The sequence below is a fragment of the Archocentrus centrarchus genome, chromosome 15 (assembly GCF_007364275.1).
Source record: "Archocentrus centrarchus isolate MPI-CPG fArcCen1 chromosome 15, fArcCen1, whole genome shotgun sequence".
Lineage (NCBI taxonomy): Eukaryota > Metazoa > Chordata > Actinopteri > Cichliformes > Cichlidae > Archocentrus > Archocentrus centrarchus.
This window is the reverse complement of record NC_044360.1, coordinates 4,853,003-4,876,065: the sequence shown is the minus strand read 5'-3', so window position 1 is coordinate 4,876,065 and position 23,063 is coordinate 4,853,003. Positions and strand designations below refer to the sequence as shown.

At 41.2% G+C, this 23,063-nt stretch overlaps 3 protein-coding genes, 2 non-coding genes and 1 pseudogene across 5 annotated transcripts; 2 read left to right on the top strand and 4 right to left on the bottom strand.

Annotated features, from left to right (window-relative positions):
• Nucleotides 1-4,892: 4,892 nt before the first annotated feature.
• On the top strand, nt 4,893-22,962 carry lhb (luteinizing hormone subunit beta). The gene is made up of 4 exons (XM_030747880.1): nt 4,893-4,960; nt 21,703-21,788; nt 21,983-22,104; nt 22,729-22,962. The coding sequence occupies exons 2-4, from the start codon at nt 21,704-21,706 to the stop codon at nt 22,960-22,962; spliced, it is 441 nt and encodes a 146-aa protein (XP_030603740.1). The 5' UTR covers nt 4,893-4,960; nt 21,703.
• On the bottom strand, nt 5,317-13,669 carry LOC115793108 (uncharacterized). Its single transcript, XM_030747879.1, has 4 exons — nt 13,652-13,669; nt 10,129-10,268; nt 7,509-7,696; nt 5,317-7,375 (listed from the first exon to the last, which is right to left on the bottom strand). Exons 2-4 carry the CDS (start codon nt 10,213-10,215, stop codon nt 6,898-6,900), a joined length of 753 nt encoding a protein of 250 aa, XP_030603739.1. The 5' UTR covers nt 10,216-10,268; nt 13,652-13,669; the 3' UTR covers nt 5,317-6,897.
• LOC115793730 (uncharacterized) lies at nt 11,507-11,726 on the bottom strand (annotated as a pseudogene).
• Nucleotides 13,329-13,519, bottom strand: LOC115793729 (U2 spliceosomal RNA). Its single transcript, XR_004021127.1, has one exon. It is a non-coding gene; the product is annotated as a U2 spliceosomal RNA (small nuclear RNA).
• On the top strand, nt 14,900-15,090 carry LOC115793728 (U2 spliceosomal RNA). Its single transcript, XR_004021126.1, has one exon. It is a non-coding gene; the product is annotated as a U2 spliceosomal RNA (small nuclear RNA).
• Nucleotides 15,447-17,552, bottom strand: cox20 (cytochrome c oxidase assembly factor COX20). Its single transcript, XM_030747881.1, has 4 exons — nt 17,407-17,552; nt 16,952-17,066; nt 16,606-16,669; nt 15,447-16,459 (listed from the first exon to the last, which is right to left on the bottom strand). The coding sequence occupies exons 1-4, from the start codon at nt 17,437-17,439 to the stop codon at nt 16,315-16,317; spliced, it is 357 nt and encodes a 118-aa protein (XP_030603741.1). The 5' UTR covers nt 17,440-17,552; the 3' UTR covers nt 15,447-16,314.
• Nucleotides 22,963-23,063: the final 101 nt, after the last annotated feature.

Here is a 23,063-nt window from a genome sequence, read left to right as displayed (position 1 = left end):
AGGCTGGGGGTCGCGTCCGGTGATGATTTGGCTGTCAGCACAGTAATGGTATGGGCTGCTGGGCAGTCTGGTTGAGGTGGCCGCCGTGACATCTGGATAATGTGTCCGTCCGGGAAGGAGAGCGTTCCTCTATTGGTATCAATAACACAGTCCAGTGCCCCAAGAATGTCCAGTCCCAGAATACAGTCCTCAAGGTTTGCTACCCACACCGAGCAGCGGACTGACTTCCTCCCAACACCCAGGGTTAACAATGCCTCCCCCAACATGGGGGCCCGCTCCCCTGTTACTGTCTGGAGCTTCACTGTAGTAGGAAGGACAGTTGTTCCATTTCTGACAACATCAGGTCTCACCAGGGTCGCTGAAGACCCTGTGTCCACTAGGGCTGAGCAGCATAGTCCATCAACCTCAACTGGGGCATACCAGCAGTTCCCAACCCAAGTCCGGCCTAATGAAACAAGCTGCTCTGACAGCCCATCGCTAGCCCCAGCGGATTGTCGCCCGTAGTCCACATACTGAGCTGTTCCTCCATGCACGGAGGACCGGGACACAGCTCCAGGGTCCCGCATTGTCCCGGTTATGCGGACCCTTCCCCATTTCCCTGGTCCCTGGGGGTGCGGGGGCAGTCTCGGGCTAGGTGGCCCGGCTGTCCGCATCCCCAGCAGACCCCAGGCCGCCTCCTCGACCGTTGTTCTTTCTGTAGTGTGACAGCCCTCACCAGCTGGGTCAGTTCCTCTGCCCACGCAGGTTTAGCAGTGCCTGGCCCCATCCCGCTCGTGGTTCCCGCAGGTGATGGTCTTCCCAGTTCGGTTAGGGAATTATTGCTCCCAGCACACAACAGCTCCCTCTCCATGGCTAGTTCCAGGGCCTCTTGGAGAGACCTGGGATGAGCCAACAGTGTCTGGGTTCGCAGGTGGTCCGGCTGCAGAGCTTGGAGGAAGTGGTCCCGGGCTAGTTCGCACTGAATGGCAGGGGGCATATGGGCATAGGTCCGGTGAACCAGTCCCTCGATATCATTAGCCAGGTCTCGAATTTGCTCTCCTGGCTGCCGTCGCCGGCTGCACAGTTCAGAGCGGAGCAAGCTTGGAGTGGAGCACGAACCAAACCGCCTCTTCAAAGCCCCGACCAGAGCCTCGTAATCACTCCTATCCTCTGGGCTCAACAGCAACAGGCTTGACAGGGCATCACCAGTAAGGCACATAGCTAACTGGAGGGCTTTCTCTTCAGTGGACCACCTCCCAGCCCGCGCCAACAATTCAAACTGTGCATGAAAGGCTTCCCAGTCGGCCTTGCCATCATACCTAGGGGTCTTCATAGAGGCGCAGAAGGGGTTCCCACGCGCATGCATGTCACTCTCAGTACTCCCAACAGCTGTCCCACAGGCGGCACGTTGGACACCCGAGCGATTAGAGCATGAAAAGCCAGCTTCATTAGCCATATTGGCAGTCATTTGCCTCACCTGCTCTCTGTGCTCTGCAAACATCCAGTCCCCAGCTGAGCTGGAATGTCTGCGTGCATCTGTGTCAGTTTCCCGCTTAATCTTGGAGCAGTCTACTGGAAGCATTGTTGTTACTAGCCACCAAGCTCTGCAGCCCACACAGTAAGAAAAAGGCGGGAAAAGGGAAAAAAAAATCCAAAGGCGAGCTTTCCGTTTACTTCTGACACCAGTTGTAGCGTCCCTCAAACAGACCACAGCGAAAGCTTGTGCCAGTTTACTTGCTGTTTATTTGGAACCAAACACAGGCTACTGTAGGCCGTAGCCAACGCCAAAACAACAGAACTGTTCCTAGGAACTACTGCAATGCTCATCAGCCGTCTCTCTCTCTCTCTCTCGCACGCGGGCCCCAGCCCACACTCCCACCCCCCATGCACTCAGCCAATCACCAGCATGTTCTCTTGTAGACTCTCTATCATAGGTAACTAGAATGATTGACAAGCTTTGCAGCCTCTAAGTCATTACACATTTAAGGACACTCAGTTAATCCTATTGCTGCAGTGTAAGAGTGCCTCTGCCTTAACTAAATAGGAATTCTGAACACTATAACGTTAACACATCAAGAACTTATAACTCAGTCTGTTACAGTATCATAACTTAGAAACTATGATTCTAACAAAGCATCATGTCACATTTGACCTCTGACCTCTCCTTCAAGGTCAAATTAGGTCAAACTGTTATAAAATGTCTTTTATTGTTAAAACTATGCTTAAAATTCTGCTGCCTTTATTTGTATTGGCAAACAATAGGAAATGATGGTACATGGGGATTCTAAATTTCACATTATAGTTTGCATCTGAATATCATGTCACATTTGACCTCTGAGCTCACTCTTGCATTTCACATCTGCCTTTCTTTCAAGTTGACCCCAACATGTGTAGGAATAAAGTTACTGTTTCTTCTTGGTGATGGCCATGTGTTCTAATAGTCAGCTGTGGGGTGACTTGTCTGACGCAAAAAGAAGTCTGATTATATAAAATTCTGTGGGAAAATGACCATACTCTATAACCTGAATAAATACTTTCCTGATGAGTTTATGAGGTCATTTGCTGCTTTCCAGTCATGCGAAATATAGCATTAAGTTAATTTTATAAATTATGGCCCCCATTAGGCCCCATACATGTCTTACCTTGCTTTGTAGCTGATAGTTGGTCACCCACAGACATTCAAGGCTTCATAGATAACAGTAAATATCTTTACCACACTGCCATATGTTATTCAGGGGCTTCTTTTGCTCCAAATGGGTAGTTGCTTCAGCCACTAGCCTCAAAATTGAGCAAAGTTTAATTTGAAACCCACCCATTTTGTGTTGCCAATTGTTATTTCACTTGTTGTGGCTACAAGACTTTCCATTTTTCCTGAATGCTACATCAGTGCTAGACTCTTCTGTCTGTGGACACCACTTTAGAGCCATAGTATCCTGAAAGGGCATTAGATCACGAGGGGGCTATATCCCTTAGTTTCACAGTCAGATCTGCACTGGACCTGTGATGTCTGGCTTCAAAAAGCTAAAACTGCAATGAGGATCTAGAACAACTCTGTTGTGAAACTCAAGGGTTCACAACAGAGTTAATCTAGGAGGGTCATTCCTCTTCCTGTTAATCCCATTATACAAAAAGTGTTTGTAATTCACTTGTGGGGGTGCAGCAGGAGGTACATGTCAGTTAGTCATTAATAAATTGTCAGATAATTATTTACACTTGCTTCCAGATAAAAATGCCCACCTGATGGCACCTGATTCTACAACAGGGATTAACTCAAATCAAGGCATTGGCAATTCATTGTGGCACCCCTGGTGATGCCATGGTTGTTTGGAGGTAATGTCATCACCTGCCATGGCAGTTTGGCAGGTGATGCTGGTGATATTTAGAGGTAATGCCAGGGCCTTTGAGGGTGATGCCAAAGCTGGTTGGAAGTGATGCCATGATTGTTTGGGGTGATTCCATGAGTGGAGCACACAGCTGCCATCTATACCTGCATCTATTCAGTCTGTGCCCCCAATTTTAAGTCTTGATGCCATCCATATGGATGAGTGTGGTGGCAGGGTGGGGTTGGTGGCACAGTTGCTAGGGATGGGGTGGTGCATTGGGTTCAGGAGGCAGATTCAGGGGAGGCTGGCTGACTCAGCTGGCCAGCATAACCTAATTACGTCTCTCCCTGTATATGTGCAGTAGCGTACTGGGACGAGAGAGTGAGAAGGAGACTGGAGCTGGCAGCAGAGAAGCAGCTGCAGTGGACTAAAGCTGGATGGGCTGACTGTGTATAAAACAGTGAACAGTGTGAGAGCTGTGTGGAATAAATGTGCAGTGAACAGCAACATTGTGTCCTGGTGCTACAACGAGTTATAAAAATTCACCAACCATAAAGTTATCAAAGGGGAAATCAAAGAAATCATAGAAATTAAAACTTGTGTTTTGTATCTGGCTGTAAATATGTAAGCGTAGTTTTTAATGCTGTATGGTTGGATATACAGCCTATGGGGATTGATTCACTTTGGGAACCAGCCTCAAGTGGCCACTGGAGGAACAAGTGCAGTTTTTTTTTTCAGTCAAAGAAGATGCTATTTCAGTTTTACCCAGAGGAGTGACAGATTTAAACACTGGAACACGGAAGAGCAGTGAAAAATTGTTTTTCTGTGTGCCTCTGTTGGGCTAATTGGACAAAAATAAAAAAATTTTTTTTTCTTATAATGTTATGGAGCTGGGCAATGGGGTTAATTAAAAATGCTATTTTTCTGAGATTAATGTCACAAATTTATGAGAAAGACATCCTTTTCTTGGTTGGTACCCTTTTTTTTTCCGTGTAAAATTATAACTTTACATCAGCAAAGGGTCTGTTTCTTTTCTTAATTTAATCTCAGGAGTTTTTTCTAAGAATATTACCTCTCTCCCCTGGCTTGGCAATTTTCATTTTTATTTTTATTTTTTTTCCATTTGCCTAAAATCACACTAATATGTAAATGTACTTTTCAGCTCGTAGGGTTACTTCTTGGGCAGTTGTGCAAGTGATAAAAGGTCATCACTGATGATGAGAAGTAATCCTAAACCAAAGTTTTAGAGCGTAAAAAATAAATGGTGATGGCAGTATCATGATATTTATTGTAATGTCCCCCATTTGGCTTATTATCATGCAAAGTAACTGCAGATAAATCTGATGAAAATATTTTTAGTGTTTATTTTATTTTTAGTGTTACAGAACTAAGACATCAGTTCATTCATCCCCCCATTAGTGTCTGCCCTTCCTGGGAGCCACTGCAGGTTCCCTCTGAGATGTTACCCAAAACACAGCCTCAGTTCATGTTTACACCATTATCTACTAGAACTGCTCTCAAATCTAAATGACGATGTGGTCCCAGCTGGTGAAATAATGTTTACACATGAATTTTTTCCCCTAGGTCAGCATTTTTGGTGGTTTTACTGGGAATGAACTTCTGTCATCTGCTGAGAACTACAACCCTGACACTAACCAGTGAGTGTTGATCACACCTATGGAAACTGTGTGGTTGCCCGCAATGGCCAAATCTATGTAGTATGCAGAGCATAAAACATACTCATAATATGAACTGCTTTTCTGCTTAAGATCTGAAGAAAAAAACTCTCTTTTAGCTGATGAATTAAGTAAGAGTTAAAATTTTATAGACTGATAAAATCATACAAACATTTAATGTAGCACAGATCTCTTGGATGGTCTGTACCGCACAGGAGGTCTTATTGTTTGTCAGATATTAAAAATGCTCCAGAAGGCGCCTGTCATGGTGAGCTGTGTGGCAGGTAAAGTTGGACCCAGAATGCAAGACTCTCGAGGACTGATCTTAGAGTGATTTATTGAAATAATGACAAGGAAACAATAAGAGTAAAACTGGGGGTGGACGGGTGCCAGAACTAAATACTAAACAAAGGAGCAGGGTTACACACAGCGAGGAAACACTGACAACGACACAACAAGGGACCAGGGAAAAACACAAACAATATATATACACAAAGATTAACAAGGGAACAGGGAACAGGTGGGAAGCACAAGAGACAGGAAGTAAAACTAAACACAGCATAAGTGACGAAGACTGACAAAGTAAAACAGGAAACACATAAGCAGAGGGACAGAGACGCAGACTCGTCACAACATTGGGAACAAAACACACGAAAAAAGAGCAACGGCACAGACACTGGAGCACAGAGACACGGGGATGAAAAGTACACAAGGAAACAGGAATAATATGCAAATAATAAGTAATAACAGGACAAGAAACTGTAACGAACAAAGAATCAAAACCAAATGCAAACTGGGAAACATAAAAAAAACTCAATGAAAACAGAACCTAAATGAACTAAACACAAAATGCTGGGCACATGGCCCAGGACCATGACAGCACCAGTAATATAAACACAGTGAAGAGGTCCAGTTCAGTGACTCCAGTTAGCCTATGGGAGGCCTAGAAAACAGCAGTCAGCTACATCTAATTATATTCATACAGTCTGTGGCTTCAGCTGCCTGTAACTCCAGTATCCAGGTGGAGACATTATATTAAGAACTCACCCCCTGTAGGGTAATTGTGCAGGGGAAACTATCCAAAAAGGCCTGCATTATTTTAATGCCTTTTAACATGGGAGCTTGCAAGGATTAACCATAGACAGTGTAAAAGATGGGCGTAGCCATCATGACATCACTCACTGGTTCGTACAGCTGTGAAGCCTTGTGCTGAGCGTTTTCACTGTCGCCATCCTGGTGTTTTGAAACCTAATATGATGAGCAATTGGTGGGTGATTGATTAGTTGTAATTGACAGGTTAGCCAATAATCATATCCTGGATTCTTCGCCTTTCTGACCTGCAGAATGACCATAATTCAATAAATGGACTTAATGTTCTGTTCACTGTGACCAAACCCAGTGTCCACAGAGTCAGCAGAAGCTACCTGGTTTCTAATTGTCTAATTATGGCTTTAAACTGACCAAGAGTAAACAGAGAATTCATTTTTAGAGTTTAACTTCAATATAACTGACTATATTATCTGAACACAAAAATAAAGCAATATAATGAAGTGTTGTTAATAATTATATATAAGCGGGAAACTTGCTAAACTATTAAAAGGTCAAAAGAAAGTAAAGATGCTCTTTCTGTGTTTATTATCTAAATATATGAGGTATTCAGAGATGAATATATGAAAAAAATGTAACATTTCATCAGGTTGATAAACAAAATAATGCTTCCTGGATGCAAACTGACTGTGAACTGGATTTCAGGTGGTCGACAGCCAGAGATGCTCCAGCTGAGAGCAGCACTTCAAAAATACCTGAAGCTAATCTGCTGTTGGAGGGTGTTCACTTTCCCCCCCGACTCTTTTTAGCTCCTCTGTATGTCTCCCATTTACTGTCCTTTTTTTTTTTTCTCTGCTGATATGAAGCCAGCTTCAGTCAAAAGGATGATCTGCCGCAGCGTCGTCCATACCGCGGTAACACAGACATGCTAGCAGCTTGTCAAAAACTCCTTTTCCCATGAGAAAAAACAGACTTAAGTCCATAAGAGGACAGGTCAGAAACAGAAACCATAACGTGTCAAAGAGACGAAAATGTAAAATGTAACAGACGATTACAGGAAGGGTCATCAGAAAGTAATTCAGCAGCAACAGAACCGACATTCCTAAAATTCTTCGTTTTTCCTCAATGGGCACTGAGGTGGCCGCAGGCAGGATTTTGATAGTCCCAGCTAGACTGAAGATGAACAGGGGGGCAGGGAGGAGGGCAGAAATAAGGATACATAAAAACTGATCCAGAAATATGGCAAGAGGGGCAGTAATAACACAAAGGACCCAGACCAGAACACAGACCAGCACAGAACCCTTAGTTTGTCTGATACAGTCCACCAGTGGATAGGCAATATAAAAATACCTGCAACACAAGACAGACAGGTATTCTGTTTATCACAGTACACAGTGGTATATTTCTGATAGTAAGGATGCATCACAGCGCAGTGTAATGGTCAGATACATGCAAGTGCACACACTGACAGACAGACAGGTACCTGTCCAGAACAATCCACATCTTGAAGTAAAGACTGGCCAGCACACCAGTGTAGTTAATAGCAGCAGCAGTAGTGAAGGTTGTGTGGCCATCTCCTTTTGCCATTATAACGATGACGGCGCAGGGCTGGATTAGATTGGAGAAGAGAAGGTTTGCGTAGTAGATGATGGGAGCTTGACCCCTTTGCACCTGCAGAGAAAAAAAACCATCAACAACAAATAAACCGTTAAAGTCACATTAATGAAAGGAAACACACATCATAAACTTTTTTAAAGTGTTTAGGGATGTGCTAATCAGTTTAATTTTACTCTCACTGCTGTTACTTTAATGAGGATATTTTTGAGCATGACTTAAGTATTGAATTGCCTGTGGCATAGGCTGTGAGCATAGACATTAGTGACTGGAAAATTTAGTTTTCATAATGGTACCTGTATTATTTCTAAACTGTCTCATGACATCTCTCCATGTCCCTGCCCTAAACCTGCAGACCAGAAGTAGACCATGCAGAGGACTCAATTTGCTTTACTTGAAAAAAAAGTTACCTCTAACCCTGCAAGTTCCTAAAATCTAATCCATTAGAAATTGGATTTTCTAACACTTTCTGTGTTAGAAATTGGAAGGTAGAAGTGTGGACCAAAATTAAGCAGGATGGAGGCAAAATGACCTAAACTAAAGGGAACTTTAATGCTGTAACTAATTTAATTTAAAGTCCACGGTGACCGGTGAAAGTAATCAAGACAGTCAGACAGACAGGAAGTAAAAACCAAAACCACCCAAAAATTAAAACTGAAAATACGACCTGCAGCTGAACTGGGGCCAAGAACTAGAAAAGTAAAGCCAACTTTAAAGAAGACTGAACATGAACCACAACCTAAATAATCCAGAAAAAATAAAAAATCACAATCAACATTACTAGAGTGATACAACATCAAAAAAGGAATCCAAAATTCAACCTACCACACCAGGCTACACAATAAATTTAAAAACTCTAAACATTAGAAAAAACAGTAAGACTAAAACCCATCCATCCATCCATCCATCCATCCATCTCCCCAGCCACCTCCTCCAACGTATCCGGCAGAACACTGAGGTATTCCCAGGCCAGCTGAGAGATATAATCTCTAAAGCATGTCCTGGGTGTGCTCCAAGGCCTCATCCTGGTACGACATGCCTGGAACACCTCACCCAAGAGGCACCCAGGAGACATCCTAGTCAGATCCCCTAACCACCTCAACTGGCTCCGTTTGCTGTGACAGAGTAGCAATTCTACTCAGACCCCTTCTTTCAGTCATTACCCAAAGCTTGTGACCACAGGTGAGGGTAGGAATGTAGATCAACCAGTAAATCAACAGCTTTGCTTTCACATTCTTTACCACAGTGGAATCAAGTGTAGGGGAGTAAAAAGCACATCACAAAAAAGTGCAGTGATGACATGCAGAATTACTTGTTTACATACTATTTATTTAAATCATGGACATTTTACTTTTTTCAAAGTACTTTTCAAAGCTGATCCATTTTCACCTGAAGCGGCCCTTGTACTGTGTGTCGAGATGAACTACTTACCTTCAAGGACTTTACTTCTGAACAGAAGATGGAGGATGTTGTGTTCAGAGCTGTGTATTAACAGTGTGTCGTGGGTTTCAACCTCCTTTGTAACCCCCATGTTGCCTGTTGACTCGCTTGATGGAAGTTATTTTCTACACTTTAGGTTTAGCACAGGGGGCAGCATGGTGATACTCTGGTTTCCTCCAGTGGCGGCTCCAGAAATATTTTTCTGCAGGTGCTAAGGGGGGGCTAAGCATTTTACTGAAGGATCATTTGTTCTTTCAGTTCTCAACACACACAGGACACAAGCTATTTCCTTGGGGGTGCTACGCCCCCTAGTGCCCCCCTGCTGCTATGACTTTTCCAGGGGGAGCTATAGCACCCCCTGGAAAAGTCATAGCACCCTCTAGCGCCCCCCTGGCGCCGCCACTGGTTTCCTCCCACAGTCCAAAGACATGCAGATAGTTAATTGGTGATTCTAAATTGCCCATAGGTGTGAATGTGAGTGTGAATGGTTGTCTGTCTGTGTCTGCAACAGACTGGTGACCTGTACAGACTGTACCCTGCCTCCCGCCCTATGACAGCTGGGATAGGCTCCAGCCCCACGTGACCTCTGAACAGGATAAGTGGAAGAGAATGTCTGGATGATTTAGTACAGATAAAAAAGAAACAGGAATGGCTTTTTTTTCCAGTTTCTTTGAATTATGTGTGAGGCCCCCGTTCATGAGAACACGCCGGTCTCCGTTTCCTTGTAAATGGGCGAAAAGGCTACTTTTTGAAAACGGGGGGACACTTGCACATGCGCACTATGGCTGCGGCTCCTATATCCACGCCTCCAACTTCTGACCTGGCAATGGGAACTGCAGCATTTTTAACATCTTGCGTTTCCATGTAAACAGAGATTGTTTTGAAAACTAAAACTGCAAAATGACAGCGTTTCCACTGAAAACAGTCTCGTTTAAACGGGAACTCAATTTTGATGATTGTTCTTTTAACACTTTCTTTGGGGGTGGGGGGTGAATCTTGAACTTGTTCACATACACAGATGGGCACAAAGAGATTACTGATTTACGTACCAAACAACACACCCAACAGAAGATAAGACTGGTCAAAGAAAGGCAGACACAGATGCTGTTCCACATCAACAAAGCCACAGGATCCATCTCTCGCTGTCGTTCTCTGATAGAGTTACAGTAGAAGAAGTGTCCACTCTTTCCTTCAGAAAAAGAACCATTATTGGAAATAGCAGTTCATTCTGGTCAGATTTACGTGCTGTCGAGCAAGTGAACAGAACAGTCCATAATTATTTTAATAGCAACTATTTTTAATGGAAAAAATGACATTAAAACTCTAATGTCACATTAGTGGTTAATCATCAGGTCTCTATTAAGCAGCATAATCCAGCAGAGTTAGTGTATTATCAGTACACACATTTACATTCACTGTGTTTATTCAAAAACAAGGTCAAATGAAAAGCAGGTAGTGCCAGGACTTCAGTGGGCCTCATTATGAGGCAGTTTACACTTAAATGGCTACTCATCGAGAAATAATGTGAATGAGTGTAAATATTGTACTTACTTGTCTCAGGCTGGATCTACTCAGTAAAATTTGCGATGTAACATTTTTCAGTTTGTCATGAAGCAGGAAGTTGTGGCAGACTAAGTTACACCCCACCCCTGGCTCTCAAATATAGATACCCACACACACACACACACACACACACACACACACACACACACACACACACACACACACACACACACAAACCCAATCGAACAGCAGCCTCCAAAGAGTTCAAATCTTTCTTACAGGGCTGAACACATCCACCCATTGGGGGCTTTTGGGTGAAGTTTTCCTCTGTGTTTTCAGTCAGACAGGCCCTCTAAGATATATTTAGCATTTCTGTAAATTTTAATCCCCACTATGATGGCATTCATGAGCAATTTTGTTGCCTAAATATAACAAGCAGCTAGATGAAACTAAACAAAACAGGAAGAAAAAATGAACTTCCTGAAAGAAAACTTTTCTTGTATTTCATGCCAATGATGTCATCAAAAAAATCAAGTTATTCATGTGTTCCATTTTTAAGCACTTATAATGATATTCATTTTGATAGCATTGGCAGTAAGACCCTGTTCCCATGCATTTAGCACCACAAGTAAACTTAGCCCTTAGTGGCTGCTTTCAGATAACTCCAATCTTTATCATGAAGTTTCAAACAGTTTTAAAGAGAAGCTTGTGATGAGCTGTCGTGATCATAGCCTGTAAATAAAAGATGGACTCTGTTAGATAGAACTAACTCACAGGTAAAATTGATAATATAAACTAAATATGATCAGGTGTGTTTTATATAATATAAGCTCCGTTAGTTACAATGAGCCATTATGTATTTACACAGCTCACAACCACAGTAACACTCCCGATATTCAACTAATTTCATTTAGACATTTTAGGGGGGGGTGCACCGTTCCTGGAAATACTGCAATACCAGGTCGATGCGTGGAGTGGACGGAGCAAGCCCCTATTCCATCTCCCTGTTCCAAAAATCAATTTAATATATGGTCCCCGGATAGGGGACGTATCAGATATTAAACTGATAAGAACAGATTTTTTTTTTTTTTTATTTGTTCATTTTATATACAGATATTTACACCAATAAAATAAAAAAAGAGAAGAGAAACATAGTTTGTTTGTTTTTTTTACACATTCTTAAACATGAGACTAAATATTGCACACGAACGATAAAACCCAGGAAGGCACTCAAAAAAAAGAAACTCAAAAAAAAGAATCTTCACTATTTTTCCATAGGCCAATTATCTATTTATCTATTTATTTACATGAATTATGCCCGTGGGGTTGAGATCCTCCCCTCCCGCTCCTTCCCTCCTTCCTCACCCGGAGAGCTCGGCTGCAGCATCAGTGACCTTTTCTGTGTGGCATTGTTCTGCTCCCTCCGCAGTCACGCCAGGCGATTCTTCTTTTTGGCATCCACTCGTCCGTTGCCTGGTGCCTAGGGCAATTTGGAGTGATGCCACGGGGGGGATCTGCCTTTGTAACCTTACCAAAAGGTTTCTTGTGGTCCATATCGCACTATTTATAGCTACAATGGTGAGCCATATTTGTTTCTGTGCTTCTCTACTGAATTTCTCCAGTCCTGAACCATATAGCACCATTTGTTCGGTTAAGAATACTTTTGCTGGTAAGTGCGGAAACTTTTGGGAGTCTGCAATAGCCCACAGGTCAGCTGCTGCCTCGCATGCCCATAACAGATGGCTTGCCGTTTCTGGTTGATTACAACCCGGTCTTGGACAGGTATCTCTTTTTGCCATTCCTCTCGCATGCATAACAGCACGAACCGGGAGGATCTCATGGGCAACCATCCACATGAAATCCTTTAATCTATTTGAGAGGATCGGAGAATTTATATATGACCATGTACTTTTCGAATCGTTACTAACAAGTTTCTTTATTTTACATGTTTCTTCCTGTGTTTTAACATATGACATGATACTTTTATGATTACTTAAAGTTCCAACTGATTCTTGTTCCAAATCAAAAACCCTTAAAAACTTTTTATAGTTTCATAAGCAGGCGACATGATAAACGCTACTGGTCGCTTCAAATCTCTTGGCAAAATTTTCAGTTGTCTCAGATACATTCCCAAATCATAAGTTAAAAATTTCGTCTTTGAATCTCCTTTTTCTTGTGTCAAGATATTTAAGTGAGTTGCAACGTAGCAGCTTCCCAACGTCAAGTAGAGGTCAGGGACAATGTCGACTAATCGTTGCAGCCCTAGTCTGGATGTACTGAAAACTTGAAGGTTTTCTCCCACAGACTGCAGAGCAGCAGGATTTGATTCAACCTTTAAATTCACTGTAACCCATAATGTTTGAATTACATGTAACAGTTATATTCTTGGGAAATCAAATGATTAAAATTAAATTTAAAAAAAAAGCTTGAAGTAGTTCTAACTTTAATGTTTTGTACTTTAATGAAAGAGCATTGGCTATCCCAGCTGTAGCAGGGTGAGAGGTGGGTACACGTTGCCAGACTGTTCCAGATCCCGTTTTTTGTTCCAAAATATCCACATATAGGGACCAAAATGGTATACTGTTAAGATAGAACTTACAGGTAAAATTGATATCAACTAAATATGATCAGGTGTGTTTTATATAATATAAGCTCCGTTAGTTACAATGAGCCATTATGTATTTACACAGCTCACATCCACAGTAACACTCCCGATATTCAACTAATTTCATTTAGACATGTTAGGGGGGGGTGCACCGTTCCTGGAAATACTGCAATACCAGGTCGATGCGTGGAGTGGACGGAGCAAGCCCCTATTCCATCTCCCTGTTCCAAAAATCAATTTAATATATGGTCCCCGGGTAGGGGACGTATCAGATATTAAACTGATAAGAACAGATACTACACTTGATCTTAGCCAAAAGGCCGAGAAGCGATACTCCAAACTGCTCGGAGGCAACAGGGTGGTTCTCAGCGCTGTGCCTCTGACTCACGGTTGGGAGCTGAACTGCTGAACTTGTCCTCACACATACACATACGCGTAAAACATGTTACTCACACATCATGTACCGTTGGGTTTGTGTTGTTGTGGTAAATAAAACCTACGAGCGTTTTCAACATAAAAGTCATTGTGGCTTCCTGCACACGTGACGGGCTTCGATCCAATAGGAAGGCGAGTACGAACGTCACAAATATTTCCATTATATACACGTTAAACTATATATACTACGTTTATTCGTGCATTTATATAGTCTTTAGACTTAACTTAATGAAGCGAAGTGAAACTGCTGTTGAATAAGATGTTTTTAACCATAGATACGTACGCATGTCTATGGTTTTTACGGTACCGACTCATGATAAATAAATGTCTTGTAGCGCACCCTAGTGGACGGGAGGGGAACTGCACACTTCCAAACCTCACCTAAAAACACTCTTAGCAGCCGGTGTGACTGAATAATAATTTCAAATAATAATTAATATAGGAAATAATAAAACTTAATTTTGACTTCAATTGTTCTTATACAAGATAAAGAGTAGATTTTAGAGACAAAAAACAAACAAAAAAAATCATAAACCCCATATTTAATATCACACTTGTAATAAATGACTATAAAATATAAGTTAATTTCCGGCTAATTCAAAACTTATTGCACACACTTTAATTCAGTGCGGCTGTGTTTTGGCATTCCTGTTTGACACCTTCGGTCATGTAGAGTCTCTGGGCTCATTGTAATCATTTGCACCCTGCTTTTATTTGCATCTGTATAACGAAGGACTGGAGCCCGGGCCGTGAGGCTTCATTCAGTCACACCGGCTGCTAAGAGTGTTTTTAGGTGAGGTTTGGAAGTGTGCAGTTCCCCTCCCGTCCACTAGGGTGCGCTACAAGACATTTATTTATCATGAGTCGGTACCGTAAAAACCATAGACATGCGTACGTATCTATGGTTAAAAACATCTTATTCAACCGCAGTTTCACTTCGCTTCATTAAGTTAAGTCTAAAGACTATATAAATGCACGAATAAACGTAGTATATATAGTTTAACGTGTATATAATGGAAATATTTGTGACGTTCGTACTCGCCTTCCTATTGGATCGAAGCCCGTCACGTGTGCAGGAAGCCACAATGACTTTTATGTTGAAAACGCTCGTAGGTTTTATTTACCACAACAACACAAACCCAACGGTACATGATGTGTGAGTAACATATTTTACGCGTATGTGTATGTGTGAGGACAAGTTCAGCAGTTCAGCTCCCAACCGTGAGTCAGAGGCACAACGCTGAGAACCACCCTGTTGCCTCCGAGCAGTTTGGAGTATCGCTTCTCGGCCTTTTGGCTAAGATCAAGTGTAGTATCTGTTCTTATCAGTTTAATATCTGATACGTCCCCTACCCGGGGACCATATATTAAATTGATTTTTGGAACAGGGAGATGGAATAGGGGCTTGCTCCGTCCACTCCACGCATCGACCTGGTATTGCAGTATTTCCAGGAACGGTGCACCCCCCCCTAAAATGTCTAAATGAAATTAGTTGAATATCGGGAGTGTTACTGTGGATGTGAGCTGTGTAAATACATAATGGCTCATTGTAACTAACGGAGCTTATATTATATAAAACACACCTGATCATATTTAGTTGATATCAATTTTACCTGTAAGTTCTATCTTAACAGTATACCATTTTGGTCCCTATATGTGGATATTTTGGAACAAAAAACGGGATCTGGAACAGTCTGGCAACGTGTACCCACCTCTCACCCTGCTACAGCTGGGATAGCCAATGCTCTTTCATTAAAGTACAAAACATTAAAGTTAGAACTACTTCAAGCTTTTTTTTAAATTTAATTTTAATCATTTGATTTCCCAAGAATATAACTGTTACATGTAATTCAAACATTATGGGTTACAGTGAATTTAAAGGTTGAATCAAATCCTGCTGCTCTGCAGTCTGTGGGAGAAAACCTTCAAGTTTTCAGTACATCCAGACTAGGGCTGCAACGATTAGTCGACATTGTCGACAATAAAAATAGTTGATGACGAATTTAATTGTTAATAGTCGTTTTTTATTATTGATTTTTTTTTTTTTTTAACAGAGTGAGACGTCTTCCTGTCCGTCTATCTCTGGCGAGCTTCACACATGCGCAATAGCATTCAGCGGCATATTCAGTCATGGCGGCTACTGGTGAAACTGTGCCAACTTTGTTTTACAGGGAAGAAAAAGTACTATTTTTTTTTGGGAAAAATGGACCGTTAAATTTATATCAGCAGCAAATCTGATTAAAATGTTTGAATGAAGTATCCATCTTCCATATGTTTACTACCACTTTTTAAATAACCTAATGCTAAATGTAAAAGCTGATAGCTAAATAAGTGCCATTTCATAAACATGTGATTAGTCGACTAATCGTTTCAATCATCAGTTGCAGCCCTAATCCAGACAAACACCTGCAGTCTGTTTTAAGTACCGCTAAAGGACTTCAGTACACACTTTCATCGGTGATCCACCTTTTGAAACTGTTAGTTTAATAAAACAACAGTTCAGATTCACACCAGTAGTTTTCATTTTACAATAGGAACCACTGAACAACAACACAAAACAGCAACTCACAAAAAAAAAAAAACACCCATAAAACATTTTTTTTTTTCCATCATTTCAAAGACGAAGTCAGTTCAGTCTTGTACCCTGACAGGGTTCTTTTTTGTCCTCCGAGAGGAGTTTCAGTGCCAGAGGTCACGAGGGGCCTGAAGGTGCTTCTGCTTTGGCTTTTTTTGTGGGATCCAGAACAGTTCCTTCATACACAACCTTGTTTTTGATGCCTTCTTGTATCATCCTCTGCTGCACACGTAGCTTAGCATTGTTCATCCTGCAGTAAAACCTGGACAGTGGGAAGAAACACGAATACTTCTTTTACACAGCGGAGAACAACAAACAAGCTGGAAAGGTGGGAGATTTCATGGCCTTCTCAGAGTATACTAAAAATAAAAATGAGACAAGAACTAGGAAAATGTCTTTAAGACCTACCAGGACCCAAGTGTGGTCAACATAAACCCTGCAAATCCCACATCAAAAGACCTCTTCACCCGACCTGCGGACAACAAGAAAAACTGCTGCTGAAAGCTCAGAGGACACACATGGCACATAAATATAAGAGCAACTGGAAAAAACTTCTGTTTGCTTGTATTTCTGTTTAAAGGGACTGTAATAAAAATGTACACTGAGATAGACTAAGAGATTTTGGTTTTGCATGATGAAGTGCACAAGAAAATTTTAGTAAATGGTCTGATATTGTTAGAGAGCTGTACTTTAATGGTTGGGTGGCAGTCATAAAAACAATCACGCAATAAGTGCAGACACAGGTCAGACTCACTGGTAGCCAGAAAGTAAAGCAGGCCGGCAGCTACTGAGCCTCCAGCTCCGTGCAGGATGGCCTCCCTGGCACACGGAGTGTTCTTAACATCCAGGATCCCCAACAGCCTCAAACCCTGGAGAACCGACAGAAAAGACACACAAACAGGCTTAATTCATTCCAAACACTTCTTCACACATGTTGTGTGAACACTGTCAGTAAGGAAAAAATCAGATGTTCATGTTGTACAACTACAACATTTGTTTCCCCTGCATAGAAATGCCGTGATTATGTTTAGCTAAAAAGAAATTACTTTAATTAAATTAGGTTATCTGTTGTCATTACTCTGATTTAGCTTGCTGTTGATTTAGAGTTTTCTTAAGTTTAATCAAACGTTGATGTTCTTATTGACCTGCAAACAGCGACACTTTTCCACCGCTTTTCCATAACAGCGTCAAGTTACTTCAAACTCTCACCTTGGTCTGACTCTCCTCATCTTCTCCTGCCATTTTGCCACCGTGTTTCCTTCTTTAAAGTTCAATTTCAATTTATATTAAAAGCATCTTGTACAATCTCTTTCATAACGCCATTGCATCTGTGCGCATGCGCTGTGCGTGCCGAAATGGTCCGTCCACTGAGTCGCCGACTAGAACGTAGGGAAAATGGATGGTTCCGGATCTTGTAGACGCCGCTCCGATTCCGCTTTTGGACGGGCCAGAATAATGTAGGCTGGGTCCTGTAATTATAGAAGTTAAAGTACTTTTATACTACTATAAATCTGTTTAATACACGTACGTATATAAACTAAGGAAACAATACCTGATCTATCATTCTTATTTATTTTTTTACTGTGGATTGTGAAGACCAATATAGGCTGTCCATTCACTTAAATACCGAGAGCGAAAGTGTAATAAATAAATTAATAAACCGTCGCATCGATGAGTGAGAGTGAGAGAAAGCAGTCTGCTGCGACTGGTTGGGGAAGAGAAGAGAGCAGAGAAAAACAAGACAAAAGGCACAACATGTGAGAAAGAGTCTCAGTTTAATCATCATTAATGATTAAATACAGTGGTGATGTATAAACACACAGAGACTGAAAATAAATGAGTATACAATGCAAAAAAAAGTTAAGGAAACTATCTTCTGCTGAACAACCTCTGAACCACTTCTCAGTCAGGACGGGTCCATTGTTTTGTCCAGAGTTTTTACCCACAAGCCATCCGTCTGCTCAACTCTGAGCCCTAACTGGACCATTATTGCACAATGTAAATATTATAATTTATAAAAGTGTGTATAGTGTATAGTATATAGAGTATAGTGTATAGTGTGAATTACTTTTTTTTAATTTTTATTCTTCTTATTTATATGTGTGTGTATATATGGTTGCAGGTACAAAATACATTTCACTGTGCATTGTACTGTGTATAACTGTGCATGTGACAAATAAACACTATCTTATCTTATCTTATCTTGTTGAAAAGGGTGGACCTTGGCCCTGGAGGCCCATGCACAATTGAAAATGAAAGTAAAATGCAAAATGTAACTGAACTATTATATACAATGATTTCATTTAAATTGTGGCCAGATGTTGTGAGGATGGCGGAAGTACTGGTTCTCACAAAGTTCGCTGCTTCAGTGTTTTTAGATCTTTTTGCTAAATGTTTCTATAGTGTACTGAAGTATAATGACACGCATTTCACAAGTTTCAAAGGCTTTTATTGGCAATCACATTAAGTTTATGCAAATAGGCAATATTTGCAGTGTTGGCCCTTCCTGTTCAAAACCTATACAATTTGCCCTGGCGATCACTTCTGGGCCAAATTCTGCCTCATAGCAACCCATTGTTGCATAATCAGTGCTTGGAGTTTGTAGAAATTTGTGGATTTTTGTTTGTCAATCCGTCTCTTGAGGATGGACCACAAGTTCTTGATGAGATTAAGGTCTGAGGACTTTCCTGGCCATGGACCCAAATTTTCAATGTTTTGTTCCCTGAGCCACTTAAGTATCACTTTTGCCTTATGACACGATGCTCCACCAAGCTGGAAAAGGCATCGTTCTTCACCAAACTGTTCTTGGACAGTTGGGAGAAGTTGCTCTTGGAGGATGTTTTGGTACCATTCTTTATTCATGACCGTGTTCTTAGGCAAAATTGTGAGTAGGCCCGCTCCTTGGATGAGAAGCAACCCCACCCATGAAGGGTGTCAGGATGCATGACACGGGACTAATGGTAGCACTCACCTTTTGCTCTCCAGATGATCGTTTTTCCAGATGCCCCAAACTATCGGAAAGCGGCTTCATCAGAGAAAATGACTTTACCCCAGTCCTCAGCAGTCCAAATCCCTGTATTTTTTCAGAATATCAGTCTGTCCTCGATGCTTTTCCTGGACAGAAGTGGCTTCTTTGCTGTCCTTCTTGTTATTACGCCATCCTCCAAAAGTCTTTGCCTCACTGTGCACGTTGATGCATTCACACATGCCTGCTGCCATTCCTGAGCAAGCTCTGCACTAGTGGTGCCCCAATTCTACTCTGAAGCCTTCTTCACAACAATTGAACCTCTCATCTTGAAGTTCTTGATGATCTAATTATACAGTTGATTTATTTGTGAAGCCTTTTTATGCAAAGCAGTGATGACTGCACGTGTTTCCTTGCAGGTTAACCATGTTAAAAAGAGGAAGAACAATGATTTCAAGAACCCCCCTTTTAAATCATCCAATCTGATATATATATGAACTCAATCATCATGACAGAGTGATCTCTAGCATTGTCCCCGTTAACACTCTCAACCAGTGTTAATGAGAGTATCACTGAAATGATGTCAACAGGTACTTTTGTGGCAGGGAAGTGGAAAAAGTTTTTTGTTTGTTTTTGTTTGTTTTTTTTGGGGGGGGGGGGGGGGGTACATGGTAAAAACGGAGTTTGCAATTATTTGCAGCTCATCTGATTACTCTTCATAACATTCTGCAGTATATGCAAATTGCCATCATCAACTGAACCACCAAGTGAAGCAGCAAACTCTGTGAAAACCAACTCTCAAAACTTTTGACCACAACTGCATACGACTGTCTGAGTAATTTTGAGACAACATAACAATGACAAACAATTTGTATCCTTTTTTCTTTTGGTTATAAAAGCATATTCTAAATATAGACTGTATTTGAGCCATTTTATGTTACAGAAAATGGATGAAGAAAATCAGTTAATTCAGTTAATTAAATAAAACTCAAGGAAACCTGACTCATACTGCTGTGTCATCCTAACCTACCCCAAAAATTAATCCTCACAGGAATTATGTGGTGGATAAAGGTTTCCAACAAACAATGTCAGACAGGAAGTCTGCATGTCACAGTGATCCCCCATTTAAAAACAAGATTATTTCACTGCATCCACAGTAGATTACTGGACAATCTTCATCCTGTTTTGGTGGAAATTATTTTTATATCATCATATCACTTCAGGAGTCGGAGTGTGCATTGCAAAAATTAAAAAGATTAAAGAAATGAGTAGTGTAGCTTGTAAGTGGAGTCTGATAAACAATATAAAGCTTTGCTTAAAACTAGTTTCAAATATAAAAGTTATATAAAGTTATAAAAGTTGTCGGTTGTCAAAGGGACTGAAGGGGACTTTTGCCTCGGCCCAGTTATGTCAGCACAATATTTGAAGCGTTATCTGAACTGACTTTAGTTTTTAATGGTTAAAGTGAAAAAAAAAAAACTGCAGTTATAGAATCACCACTAAAATCTGATGGAAACTGAAATTCATACTTCTACCAGTATGGCGTATGGAGTGTTATGCCTCTGATTTCAGTTTGTGGATTCTTTGAGTGCCATGTCTCTCTTTTGTAATGTGAGTTACTTTAGCACCTTTCAGCCACCATTGGTGCAGACTAAATACACCCTCCAGTGTTATGTAGGTCAGAACTAGAAGATATGAACCTCCAAACTCCCAGGACCCCACCCACCTATATAGGACACACTATTTGGAACAGAGTTTTAATGTCATCATATGATTTCTATTTACAGATGTAGCCTTCATATAGAAGCATTAGAGATTCACTCATGAGTTCCTAAAGGTAAGGGTGATACACTTTTTTTTAAAGACTAGACAACAGCCTCTGTGCATAAGTGCTGACAGAAAAATGTTTCATGTTCCCATACTGGGAGTCAAAACTAGGAATCCTCACTGCTAGACCATATGGGACACACTGTGGCACACACAGTCGACATTTGAATTGAGTGTAACAGACACACAAATATCCTTGGCAAATAAAGGTTTCAAACTGTAAAATGTTCCATCCGTTTGATAGAAAAAACAAACAAACAAAAACAGGTAGTCGGGATTAAGACTGACATCCTGGATACCTGACTCCTGTGGCTATTTAAAGCCGGACAGCTTACCTTCACACACTGCCTGCAGCCAACAGAGAGGTAAGTCAGGCTGAATCCGAGGTTGTCTGAGTGCTGACTTAATCAATGGTTAATAGATGAGTTATCAATTATTTGTGTGCAAATATTGTGTTTTACTTATGTATAGGTGTATTAGTGACCCAGAATTTCCAGAAAGTAGTAGTTAAACTGTCCATTAAAGGCTTGTTCTTTATTTCATCTGAAAAGTGAACACAAGTAGAGGACAGTCTGTTTTATTTCTTTTAATTGCAGCCAATATATTTGGAAAACCATTTTACACAGTGTCCTCTATCATTAGCTAGTGTGCTTCTGAGCTGAAAATCCTAATTATAATTTTAATTAACTAACTAATAGAACTTTTCCCCACAGAATGATGGCACAGATTAGCAGAATGATGTTTTCCCTGATGCTGAGTTTGTTTCTTGGAGCCTCAACTTTCATTCTGACTCCTGCGGGTAAGAGAGCAGCGTATGATCATTACAGTTTATGAGAAGCTTACAGTATATTAATTGGAGAGTTGATGAAAAAGGCTGGTGATAGTCAATCTGACTACATTACATCCTGAATCATCACAAATACTAAAATTAGGAACAAGCAGAGTATTTATGTTTGTAATTACTGTAACTAAATTAAAAACTCATTCCACCAGCAGCAGCCTTCCAGCTGCCACCCTGCCAGCTCATCAACCAGACAGTGTCTCTGGAGAAAGAGGGCTGCCCCAGCTGTCACCCAGTGGAGACAACCATCTGCAGTGGACACTGCATCACCAAGGTAACCTGCATAACTTTCAGGCTTTCACATCCTGTCTGAGGTTTGGAAAAATGTGTTATTAAGAATGCGTTTGCTGCCCCTTCAAGCTAAGAAAGAGGAAGAATAAGTTTTTATAAAGTCAGAAACATGCTGCCAGTTGCTGTTTGTAGTAAAAGTAAGACAAACATGTAAATATAGTGCATGTGTTTGGGATTATTTCCAGCTGTAGATTAATTCAGTAGTCAGTATTTCTGTAAGCAGGAGAGCGTGTCCTATTTTTCTTTTTCAAAATTCTGAAAAGCGGGCAGCAACCTCTGCATTAGTTACCCCAGAAAGTATAAAACCTGTAGCACAGCATGAGAGACAGCAGAGTGACGAAACAGCATAAATCCTTGAAGGCAGAACCACCAAAATCAGATTCTGTGAAAAGTTTTCAGTGCTTTTTGCAACAGAATGAAACTGATGCAGCATCAATAAAGTTGTTAATATTTTATGGATTAATGTTGTGAAATCACCAATATGTGAAGTTCTTGTGCAAACAAATAAACAAACAATTGATTGTGGAATGATTTGCATCCATTTCATGGTCTAGTGTCATAATGTTTTGGTAATGAGCACATTGTTTTGTTTTTTTCCTCCCTCCAGGACCCCGTCATCAAGATACCGTTCAGTAACGTGTACCAGCATGTGTGCACGTACCGGGACCTGTCCTATAAAACATTTGAGCTTCCCGACTGTCCACCTGGCGTAGACCCGACCGTCACCTACCCCGTGGCTCTGAGCTGCCACTGCGGTCGATGTGCCATGGACACGTCCGACTGCACCTTTGAGAGCCTGCAGCCCGACTTCTGCATGAACGACATCCCTTTCTACTACTAGTCTGAACGAATAGCAGCTTAAGGCGAATTTAAACACATTTTATGGAGCATATGGAAGCTGTCCTGTCATTTAGCATCAACCAGTTATTGTTATATGATATT

Bases quoted from the DNA above. Each gene is read 5' to 3' on its own strand.
- LOC115793108 (XM_030747879.1), bottom strand. From the start codon at position 10,215: ATGGATCCTGTGGCTTTGTTGATGTGGAACAGCATCTGTGTCTGCCTT. The intron at 7,697-10,128 runs GTACGTAAATCA...TTTTCTCTGCAG, and splicing joins TCTGTTGGGTGTGTTGTTTG to GTGCAAAGGGGTCAAGCTCC. The intron at 7,376-7,508 runs GTACCTGTCTGT...CTTGTGTTGCAG, and splicing joins ATGTGGATTGTTCTGGACAG to GTATTTTTATATTGCCTATC.
- cox20 (XM_030747881.1), bottom strand. From the start codon at position 17,439: ATGGCAGGAGAAGATGAGGAGAGTCAGACCAAG. The intron at 17,067-17,406 runs GTGAGAGTTTGA...TCGGTTCTCCAG, and splicing joins ATGAGGAGAGTCAGACCAAG to GGTTTGAGGCTGTTGGGGAT. The intron at 16,460-16,605 runs GTAGGTCTTAAA...CCCACTGTCCAG, and splicing joins TTGACCACACTTGGGTCCTG to GTTTTACTGCAGGATGAACA.
- lhb (XM_030747880.1), top strand. From the start codon at position 21,704: ATGATGGCACAGATTAGCAGAATGATGTTTTCCCTGATGCTGAGTTTG. The intron at 21,789-21,982 runs GTAAGAGAGCAG...TCATTCCACCAG, and splicing joins TTTCATTCTGACTCCTGCGG to CAGCAGCCTTCCAGCTGCCA. The intron at 22,105-22,728 runs GTAACCTGCATA...TCCTCCCTCCAG, and splicing joins GTGGACACTGCATCACCAAG to GACCCCGTCATCAAGATACC.